The sequence below is a fragment of the Falco peregrinus genome, chromosome 7, assembly GCF_023634155.1.
Source record: "Falco peregrinus isolate bFalPer1 chromosome 7, bFalPer1.pri, whole genome shotgun sequence".
Taxonomy (NCBI): Eukaryota; Metazoa; Chordata; class Aves; order Falconiformes; family Falconidae; genus Falco; species Falco peregrinus.
Genome location: NC_073727.1, coordinates 68,530,713 through 68,542,414, shown reverse-complemented (window position 1 = coordinate 68,542,414; position 11,702 = coordinate 68,530,713). Strand labels below are relative to the sequence as shown.

At 47.0% G+C, this 11,702-nt stretch overlaps 1 protein-coding gene across 1 annotated transcript; it reads right to left on the bottom strand.

Moving 5' to 3' along the window:
- Positions 1 to 2,319: 2,319 nt before the first annotated feature.
- FAM110C (family with sequence similarity 110 member C) lies at positions 2,320 to 11,298 on the bottom strand. Its single transcript, XM_027787873.2, has 2 exons — positions 10,056 to 11,298; positions 2,320 to 6,740 (listed from the first exon to the last, which is right to left on the bottom strand). The coding sequence occupies exon 1, from the start codon at positions 11,194 to 11,196 to the stop codon at positions 10,096 to 10,098; it is 1,101 nt and encodes a 366-aa protein (XP_027643674.2). The 5' UTR covers positions 11,197 to 11,298; the 3' UTR covers positions 2,320 to 6,740; positions 10,056 to 10,095.
- Positions 11,299 to 11,702: the final 404 nt, after the last annotated feature.

The window sequence follows — 11,702 nt, the reverse complement described above, 5'->3', positions numbered from 1 at the left end:
AGATAGGTGTTAACAGAGGGATGTAAAACCTAACTTCAAACATTATTCTGAAAAAAAAACCCTGTACAGGAATGAGGATAGATATAGTAGTGCCTTGTGTAACATGGTGGGCACATGAATGAGTTCATTGGAAATGTAAACACAGAAAGGGACTGTCAGAGAGGGTGTAGGATGAGCAATTCAAATGATTGAATAGCCATGGAAGTGGCTAAGATTTCCTACTCACCATTGAGTAAAATAGTGATGTAAGAAGAGGTTGCGTTGACAAGAAGGAGGAAGAGCAGCATTCCCCTTAGTGTGCTCAGCTGTGCCTGCTTCTTTGTACATGAGTCTAAATCTTGGCTCTGGCTGGTTCAGCACTGTCTTAGGTTCATCATCTCCTGACAAATAATCATGTGGTTTTGTGGGTAACTGTTGATGATTGCTACCCTCTGGTTCTTGCTAGGGCCTATGAAAAAGAACATAAAATTGGTGGTCCTGTGCGGCTGTTGATCATTGAGGTGAACTGTGAAACCCAAACAATCAAAGCCCTTAGATCTTTTTAATCATATTAATTGCTGTGTCAACCCAACTCCCCTACAAATGTGCAAACTAATTCTGCAGGATTCTGGGTTCTTTCAGTAGCTAGACTGATTTCTGGAAATGGATATATGTAGCTGACTTTGATCTGGATATTGTTTTTCTCCGACACTGTTTGCTTTTCTGGTATATTACCAGCTTCATTTGCAAGTGTAAACAATGAAAATCCTCAACACCTTTTGTCATGGCAATCTCCCTGGGCTAAGTTGCTGAGCAAATGAGAAACGAACTTTCTAAACCTATTTTAATTCCAGGGATGGTGCACCTACCTCCTCCTTCTGCAACACTCCATTTAAGTGAATTGATATAGTCCCCTTTAGTTCAGCAGGACAAATCCAGGATAAATACGAGCCAATCAATAAACCTCCCCAAAATTTGGAGGCATCTATCTGCAGGGTAAACCTAGGCCCTGTATTTGCATATTTGTTTGCTGTTGATATAGGCTGTTCTTTGTCAAAATCTCTTGGAGCTCCTAAGTACTTTTGCAGTTCTGTGTTCAGAATGCACCAACATCTATGAAACAGGCCTTTTCCAGCTACTATATCTTTGCGGAGTTTCTTTCCAACACCTATTTGTTACCCAGAGATGAATCAAAAGAGCAGCAGTGAATCAGTAAGCTGTGGACTTTAAGAGGTTGCTTACACCAGAGAGTCCAAGAACAGGAGATGCAAATCCTTATTTCTGGAAGAAATCCACTGGACTTCATAAAATGCGGGACAAAGGTGCTATGTGAAAAATTACTTAAGAACAATGTTTTTAAATGCTAAGCTGGGAAGTAGCCCAAGGTTATTAACAGGCTACAATGGCTCCTTCCTCTCTAAGGCAGCAGTAGCAGCAAAGGCTTGCTATGGCAGATTAACCTCCATAGAAAGGGGGATGCACAAATTGCCAGCCCTTTCCAGACTTGCTTTGTGTCTTGCACTGACACCGGTCAACCAGGGCTTGTGTAGGTAAGGCTACATGTCAATGATTATAAAGTTGCTCTTGTGGTTTTTGGAAGAGCCTAATCTGCACAGCAAGTGTCAGTTAGGTCTGCCTCCAGTTGTGTTCAAATGCTGGCCAGTGAAAGACTTGTGTCTGAGCAGGTTAGACCATACCAAAATGTTGGATATACCAACTGGAGTGCATGGGTCTCTGGTAAAAGCTCACTGTATGCAACCATTATTTCTGCTGCTTTCTTCACAAAATCCATGCACGGGGAATAGCACCATATACTAAATTCTTCCTATGGAATCCAGTTGAACAACAGCTTGTTAAAAAGATTCTGGAGATAATGTTTTTTCCAAGCAGAACTTCAAACTCCCTGCCGCTTTGGACACTGGCTGTGATAAATGTGGTATTGCCTGCAGCACACTGTAGCTTTTGACAGTGAGTAAAACCAAATATAATACTAAAGTCTGGAAAAAAATACTACCCTTCAGAAATAAACTGTCTATCTTTTCAGCCATATTCTGAAATGAAAAATATTAGAATACTGTGGAACAGCCCTAGCCTCACATATTTCAAATTTACTGCTACTGAGAGCTAAGTTGTTATGCCATCTCCTTACAAGATTCCCTGCCTAAGCTCTCAGCCAGGGGTCTGGGTATGGCCCAGGGAAGCACTGCGCTTTCAGATGTTCATAGTCTACTTATCAGCCTCACTCACAGAGAAATTAATTCTCTAATGGGATTCTAATTTTAAAATAATAGTACCCTAATGGAGACAGCAACATAAAAGCATACTTTTTCAAAAAAAACATTAGCTTTCAGAGTGGTAGTTTTATTTGTATGCATTCAATAGAACATAGGTTCTTTCATAGGAATATAAACATAGCAAAAACCATCCATACCAGATCTGACCGGTACTCCATTTCAAAGGTTTCAAAAGTAGACGCAAGAAACAGGAGTCAATGACAGGACAATCTGCTCCCCAGAGAAAGTTTCTGCTTAATCCCCATCGATGCAATATTTGGCCAGTTTCACAAAACATGAGGGCTTATATACCTTAGAAAAGTAATATACATATTATAGAACAATTTGTATTTCTTACTTATAGATTTCTGTACAGTAATATTTACAATATATTGCAAAGATTACAGTCTCTATCTGATACCTTTACTGCAAATACTTGCTTCCAGGCCATAAATCCCAGACTTTGTACCTTCTGCCTGTTCCACTACAGCCGTGGACGTTGCCCCTTGTCACAGCACTGGAGCAACAGAAACACTTGGGTGCAAGTAGCAGTTAGCACTGCACGCTTGCACCCCATTTGACTATTTTAGTTTACATAGTTGTAGTCAAGCAAAATAATTCAATTTATGACTTGCCTTTGCCCTCAGCCCCAGTTTTGGGTTTCCCAAAAGAGCGGAAACCCAGCTCTGTTGTTAGAACTTCTGTTCATACCACAAAGGATCGCTTTACCACAGTAAAGCTGAAAAATCCCGTTGTTTCCAAAGCATGTCTTTCATAATCAAATAGTAAAAAAAAAAAAAAATATCTTGAGAGTTTTTTTGGGAAATAGATAGGTGGTGACTAACATCAGCAGGTTTTTCTCACTTTGAGGGACATGACTAAAGACCCAGCAGAAGGAAGGAAAAGCTTTTACATGTAACAGTAACAGGAGCTGAATGAAGCCCAGAGCTCCCAGTCTTTGTAAAAAGCAGCGAATTACCCATTCCCAAGATGTATGGAGGAAGGACTGTCATCTACTGTTGTTCTGGCATACTGGAATAGGTAGGTTATTAGCTTACCCAGAAGGTATTATTAAATAAAGGGAATCTGTGACTTATCAAGGAAAGATCTTAAATAGGTCCACATCGTCTCTGAAGTAAATGATACCTGAGAGAGCTTGGGATTTCTATCAGAGTTTGAACAAAGCCAGGGAAATTTTGCCACATAACAGTGTGGAAAGTCACCACAACCCCACTGAACTGTTCATAAAGACAAAAAGGGAGATTAAAAAAATATTCAGAATGGGGCCAGTTCTGATTTCATTAACCTCTGCCATAAAACCTTCATCAATGTTGAGAAAGGCTGATGTTTAGAACTTTCAAGCAAATTAAACCTGTTCCTTCCGAACATTGAAAACTCATGACCAACGCATCTTTCACCTTAACTTTTGAGAGCTGCTTAACTAAAAGAGCAAAAACAAACTGAGTTTGAAAATGAAACAAAAAGTTTCCTTCAAACCAAACCAAAATAATTCTCCTGCAGTGAGGCACTGATTTGTAATGCAAAAGATTTTTTCCTGCACTTTGAGCTGTCTACAGTCATATTTTCAAAGAAAAGAAGTCAGTATTTTCAAAGAAAAGTAGTCCTTAGCTCTGACAAATGCATATAAATATTTCTGTGGTACAGCACCTTGCAAAGTGAGCATGAAAAGAACAGATACCTCAGATTATGCTGCTGATTAATAAACCTAGACTGTATCCCTTACAAACCTTCACCTTAAAAAGCGCATAAATCTTACATTAGCAGCATCTTGGGTTCGAGTTTTCTGAGAGTCATCCTTTAATAATAATGTAACAAATACACATGAAAATTTCATTATTTAATGAAAATATACCTATGTACTACCTTCCCTGTAAGTTTGCAGAAGCTCACTCATGCAAGGAGAGGCAAGGAACTACTGGACAGAGCCCAGCGGAGGGCTACGAAGGTGATGTTGGAGCTGGAGCATCTCCCTTGTGAGGGAAGGCTGAGCAAGCTGGGCCTGTTTAGCCTGGAGGAGACTGAGAGGGGAGCTTACCAATGTCTACAAATATCTTAAGGGCGAGTGTCAAGAGGATGGGGCCGGGCTCTTTTCAGTGGTGCCCAGTGACAGGACAAGGGGCAACGGGCACAAACTGCAACACAGGGAGTTCCACCTGAATATGAGGAAGAACTTCTTTCCTTTGAGGGTGGCAGAGCCCTGGCACAGGCTGCCCAGAGGGGCTGTGGAGTCTTCTTCTCTGGGGACATTCAAAACCTGCCTGGGCACAATCCTGTGCAACCTGCTGTGGGTGACCCTGCTTTAGCAGGGGGTTGGACTAGATGATCTCCAGAGGTGCCTTCTGACCCTGACCATTCTCTGGTTCTGTGAAACTATTTCGTTTTCTGCCAAGTGGAAAGCAGGTTCAACAATTCTTTTATCTGGAATTGTTATCTATCTCAACAACTTCAGACATGTAGAGCTTAGTACATAACACTAGAAAACAAAGACAAATGTCCTACATTCCCAAACCCTTGCTGTAACTGAGAACCATCCAGGGACTGACAGGCACATTTAAAACATACGGAAATGTAACCCAGGTGATCTTGCTGTGAATTTAACTGATGTCAACTAAACTGGTGGTGAGTGCTACAAGGGCAACTCTTCCAGTGCACAATGTTGGCTTAGGTTAAAATAGGCAACTGTTCCTCCTACCACCAATGTTTTATTGAATCCTCGACGCTCACCCTTGCCCTTTCTGCTCCTCCAGATGTATTTACTGAGAGTAGCAAACACTTGAGAAACGCAGCTCAAGTGCTCACTTGAGCTTGGCATCCACCCGGCTGGGCTGGCAGCTGTACTGGGCCAGGAAAGGCAGCGGCAGGAGCTGCTGTGGTGTGGGTAGGAGGAATGTGAACGATAAAAGCTGGTGTTTCTGGATGGTTTGACAGCCAGGTAAGCTGGACACCAGGACACCACATCCACGGTAACACAAAGTAAACTTTTAACCCGTGCAGGACCAGGTCAAGACACTATTACGCCAGCGGGGCACCTTTCACAGATGGGCATTGGTGCAACTGAAAGGGGAACTGGCTTTGGCTTTGGTAGTTTGTGGGGTTTTTTGTTGATTGGTTTTTGTTTGTTTGTTTATTTGTTTTTTTGTGATTTGCAATGTCCGCAAAGAAATGCTTTGGTGCAAGACATTTTCTCATGAGCAATGACAGATTGGGGTAAGTGTCTGAGGCACAGCCATCAAATTCCATGAGTTATTGTAGAGGCCTCATTCACTGCAGTGATGATCCAAAGTACTTTTGATCAGCTTTTAAAATGTATTTAGCTCGGCCAGTCCAAATTAAGCATTTTATTGATGATACTGAGTAAGGTGCTGTCTGATATGGGTGTCTCACCCCATCAGGACACGTACCTGGCACAGATGCACCCTAACATGCCTTCTTGCCTTGCAGCACAGGGATGCCATCCTGCACATCCCAAGCACAGCCCTACTGCAGACCCATGCTAGGGCAGCATGGCCTTACATACCCCGGGACAGAGATTCCTAATGTGATTCCATAAGCCCACTGCTCACTCACAGTGCATAAAATTAAAAGTGTTAAACCACAAGCTGCCAAACATTTGCAATGTCAGAGCCGGACCCATACTGCAAACAAAGTGGAGGAGCTTATGAACATGTGAACGGTACCATTCTGCAGCAAGGCAGTAACAATGCAAAACCCTCCCTCAGTTCTGACTACCTGTTTCTTGGAACCATGCTCCTGAAAACATTTTGCGCAAGGTTTTAAACGCTATTCCTCCCCACAGGCCGAGCACACGTGTTGCAGAGCAAACTAGATGGATACAAGGTACTCCACTCTGGCTTTAATACCCTCAGAGAAAGAGAGACTTGGCAGGGATTTAGCTTACAACATCTTTGCTAAGTATCTGAGATAAAGCTGCCACAGTTAGTCCTCCCCAGCCAGGCAAATAACATCTAATGATGTCAGGATGAGCCCTAGTCAAACAGCTCTGGTAAGCCAGAGCCTTTGAACGCCCAGGTGGAGCCTGTCTGCCTGCAAGGAAATGCCTGACCCAGAGGTCATTGCCACTTCATTCCTGCTTTCTCCCCCCATCCCTGTCAACAAATTCATTGCTGGAAAGAGATGGGTGCACAACACAGACCTTCTGTCACAGCCCAGAATGGCATCCTGGGGCAGTGAGCTGATGCTGAATATTCTCGGGGATGGCAGGTGCTGCCAGGCTTCACTCTTCCAGCAGCTTTCATTTCCCGCTGCCTTGCTGGGACACAGTTCACAGTCTCCACCTGTCATCACGCTCTTGGGCACCACTGTGCTTCTGACAAGAGTGAGGCTGCCAGGGATGGAAGCGAGGGTAGGAGGCAATAACAAAACACTAAACTTGGCCAAAGTAGTCATGAGCCAGATGAGGGAAGGATTTCTTCCTGTGTCTGGTTTTGTTCAACTTCCAAGTCGATTCTGAAGAAAGAGGAAAAGAAGTGTCATTTATTATTTATCACATCAGACAAGCTTAAGGTGATACTTTAAAGCTTTTATTCAGCTGCTTATGGCTACTGCCAACGTAGTAAATTCCCCTCCCAGGAGATTTCCACTTGAATAATCAACATCCATTTAAGAATGGTGCTGAAACTGAAGGCTGAATAATCTCGATTCAAGCAAGGAAGGAGGATGCAGTGTAAGCCCCCTTAGAGTCAAGCAGGACTGACAGCAAGAGGAGCTGAACTGCAAAGGTGAATCCAGGTAACATCCCACCAAGAAGCAGCAATGCCCATCTTGCTGAGGACCTTGGTTTTCTGAAGCTCGCAACCCATGCTCAGACTCTGCAGTCAATACTGATGAAATGTGTAATTGAACCTGATCCTTCAAATAGCTGTTTTATTTACATGGTGCCCCGCCAGGTCCCAGAGAGCTCATGAAAAATTAAATGGAGAACATAAAATATGAATGGAATGATCACTGGCTCATAAAAGCCCTGCAGTTCTTGAAAGGTGTTTTACACATAATGAGTGCTGGATTTAAGAAAACAGGTTTCTGCCTCTTTTTCCAAGGAAGGTGCAACAATGTTCAAGCCTCTGTGTAAAAGCAGGAACCTTCAAGGATGTGCCTGGGAGCACCAGGGAGAGCACATCGTCCCTTCATGCAGCACAGGAGTCCACTGCCCATTAATAACCAGTAAGCAAACTAATCAGAACCAAATATATGGATAGAGTGAAAACACATAGATACCTAACTTGATGCTGCCTTGTCAGAGAAAGTGTAGGACTAAAAGAAAAGATGATCATTTGATCAGGACTTATCTTGCAATCATGTAGTGGTAACAACTCTCAGCTTAAATTCTGCCCAGTAAAGGTAATATTTAACCTATGGTAGCTCTCGATGACTCTTGTCCTTTATTCTAGGTGCTGCATACAGGTGTTTTAGGCTGACTTTCCCAAACTTTCTGGTTCTGTGGCCTAAATAGTAAGTATGTTCTCAGTTCTCAGAAACTACCCTGGAAGCAATCATAGCCCTACTGTTGAGGTCTGTCAGCTGAAGAGTCAGCCCTAGTATGATTAAAATTAGATTTATAATATGGACCCTACGGACTGGTGTTTCCTAGGCTGCCAAAAATTTTGGTGCCAAAGGAAATATCTGCCAGTGTGAAGTACCCCCTTGCTCTAGGTATTAAAATTATTGCAGAACGACCAGACTTGAACAAACTTGCTGTTTACTTCACGAGGTCTTTTCACCACCCTGTTAGGCTATTTGCTATGAACTGTCATTTTGTCTCAGAGGTTAAAAAATAAGTCATTGACCAAGTCCATGTGAGGTTACACCGGCTCAGCCCCTGGAAAAGGGTTCTCCCCCTCCTTCCCTTGCCTTTGCCATGGTGAAGCACCTCTGCAAATTGCTCCCTGGGGTAGTCACCAGCATCTCCTGTCTCAGCTGCAGCACTGAACACACTTAGCACCATGCAAATGGATGAAATGGATGGGGTATGGGTCAGCTACTCCCTTAAGAACAGGCTCTGTGGTGACAGCCATGGTTCTGGCCCTGGACCCTACTCCCAGCAAGGGCATTCAGGAGCAAACAGGCTTTTATTTCATTTCCCTTCATGGAAATAGGGGTGTTTTTGTTACATGGCTCCCACTTGCCGTGAAATCTGCCTGTCATCCTCTGTGCTTAGCAAGGCCAGCAGCTACAATGAACTTCACAAACTGCCACCTGCATCATTTTGTTTTGTGTATCTGCCTGGCTTTTTATCACAGAAAGATGAGCAAGGAGAAATTATTAGCTCAAGGGAGCCCTTTCTTCTCTCTAAGGTAATTTGGGGAAGGTTTTGTCACATAACAACACTTCTTTAAGCTGTCAGCCAGATACCTGACAACCGTTCTTATCTACAAGGGCTTGAAATGTTTGTGTGAAAATGTCTCTCTCTTTCCCTTCCTCCTCCCTCAACCTGCAGGAAGAAAAGAGGCTTTTGAGAAAAATTTAAATTTTAAAAGTGATCCAAATTTCACATAAGTAAAAGTGATTTCAAGTAAGTAAACTGATTTTTGCATTACATAGATGAAGGGAATTGGGAGTGACAGCCCCATATCCACATAGGAAAGAGGCTCAAGCACTACATTTCTCTTCCACGTTCGTAAGGCCCACACGCTCTGCCAACAGCTGTATCTACACTGAAAGATGTTCTTCTCACGCACCAATTACAAACTGTCAGAAAATATACATGTAATCCTTCCTATCCAGACCTACTCATGCAATTTTAAAATACCACACTGTAAGCTGCGGTACTTATCCTAAGGGCTTCAGGTACTGGAAGGAGAAAAACCTGTTACCTACTAGACCATCAATACCAAAGGCTCTGTGAATATAGTTCTTTTTCAGAGGATCAGATGCCAAGTAAAACCAGGATAAAGGCTTTTACCAGGGCTAAATTTGTTATGCTTCTGTCTGTGAAGTAACTGATTTCCAAGCCTCGATGCCACACATTTGTATTAATTATCTTCAGTTACAACAGTGAAGTGCCCCTCTAACCAAGGCAAACCACGCAACCGATTTCCAGCCACCAGTGCCAAACTGCACAGCAAAACCCACTGCAGAGGAGCCAAATTCATGACAAACAGGACAGAAAGCTTAAAGCCTGTGAAATGCTAAGGAGTCACCTGGAACAAACTTTTATGGTCCCAACAGAAAGCTGTGGGGGAAATAAGACTGCTAGCAGGAGCGCTGACTCAGCTTTGCTTTCCCGATACTTGGGGGTACCTGTGTGTAAGGGGAAGGGAGAGAGAGTGAGGGAGAATAAGGAGGGGAAAACTGGAATGGTATAGTATAAACATGGTGTACTCCTACTTTCAGCAGTACCATATGAGTGCGGTGTACTCCTAGTTAGCAAGAGTATCAGTTCAGCCTGTTATCTATGCAACTGTAATTAAGGATTGAATACTTTTCTAAGGGTTTTTTCCAGCACTTACACAGCAGAAATTAGAGAAAACAAGCTATTTACAGAGCACGAATCTGCAAGGGACAGACATCCCTCACAGACACTGACTTTTTAATTTCGGGGTGGTGGTGTCTGATCTAAATCTGAGAAGCTGCAGCCATTTGTTTGTTTTTTTGTAATGACATGGATTTCTGCTTTCCGAAAAGGCCATCCTGGAACACGTAGTATACAAAACACATTTTCCTTCAGCCCTTCATGAAAAGACTAGAATAAGCTAAGAAAAGCCAACCACTCGCTAAAGAGGAAAGAGAAATACATAAATCGACAGGGCAAGGCTTTGCACACACCTTGAGCTCACGAGGCTGCAATGCACGCTGAAAGAAGCCATCATGCCAGTTCCTGGATCACCTTACTAGTCTCCCTGGCTTTCTTACACGTGTACAGCCATTTGATTATCCGAGCGTTGCGCTCGATCACAGAGGTGCTGCTCGGGACCTGCTCTGTGAGTTCGTCCTCCAGCAGCCCCTCGTCCCCGCTGTGCCTCGTGAAGTCGCTCTCGGAGGTTGCCACACTGATGCTGCGGATCTTGAAGGAGACGTTGTCAGACACCACGGAGAAGTTCTCTCTCCCGAGATCCTCAATGACCTCCTGGTCCAGGCCACAGTACTTGAAAAACGTATCAAACTCGGAGAAGGACTTGGAGTAGCGAGAGCTGATGTCCGACTGGGAGCGGTGGAGACCTCTCCTCTTCACCTCCTTGACCTCCTCAGGAGGCAGACCTAGCGTTGGGGGTCTCTCATGCTCTTTTGTACGCACCGCTGGGGCTCCAGCGCTCACAGGGACAGTTTGCTCCGCTCTGCCGTGGCTGCTCAGCTCGCGGTCACCGCCTTGCGCTGCGAGAGGCTCTCTGCTCTCGATGGCCACAGTGTCCTCCATGACTCCGGGCATCTCGGGGGAAGCCAGCTGCTTCTCCTTTACGGGCCCTTGGAAGATCCTCCTCACCAAGCTCCCCCGTGAGCTGTCCTGGCTTTGACCTCTCCCAAACTCGCATTTCTGGCGGTAGATCACCAGGGAATCGGGCCGCATCTGCCTCTTGGGGGTGCCGCGCCTGGCTATGGGGGGGCCGCGCTGCAGGGGGGGCCGGCAGGGGCACGCGGGCTCGGCCAGCGCCGGGGGCTCCGCGCCCTCCCCTCCGCCGAAGCCCCCGCGGCGCGTTCTGCTCTCCACCGAGCAGGTCTCGCCGCTGCTCTCCGAGGCCGAGCTCAGCGCGGTGACGGGCTCCTGCCGGGTGCCGATGACCTGCCGGCTTTTCACGTACTTGGCCTTGTCGGCTGCCAGCCTCTCCACGGCGCTCCGCCTGCCCGGGCTGCCCGCCTCCATCTGCCGGCGCAGGTACTCGGGCCCCTTGCTGAGGAGCCGCAGGGTGAGGGCGGAGCGGAGGTCGGAGATGCCGTGCATTCCCGCGGCCCGGGACAGCTCCGTCGGCATCGCACCCCCGGGGACGCGGGCCCCGCTGCGCAAGGCACGAGCCGGGGGCGGGGGGGGCGGCACGCGGGGCGCCGTCGGCGGGGCCGCGCCCGTCCGGGGGCCGAGCTGCCCCGCGCCCACCGCCGCCGCCGTCGGGGAGCGCGCTGTGCCGCCCCGCGCCGCCGCCCCGTGCTCCCGCCCGGCTGCGCCGGCCCCGCCGGCCTGGGACAGCCAATCGCGCCGCCGCGCAACGGGCCCGTCACGGCAGGCAGCGCGCGGCACGCCGCGCCCCGGGGCACCGGCCGCCGCCTCCCGCGGGGCTGGGGCAGGCCGGGGCAGGGGGGCGCCGCCCCGCGGCGGGGGAGCGCAGGGCGCCGGCGCCGGCACTGGGGGGGCTCCGGCCGCCCGCCCCCCAAGCGCCCTCCGCGGGGCCGCCCCCGGGCACGGCGCGCTGATGTAGGGCCCGACCCGGCGGCCGCGGGGCGGCACCCCCGCCTCGCCCCCGCAGCCGCCGCACGGCAGCGCCC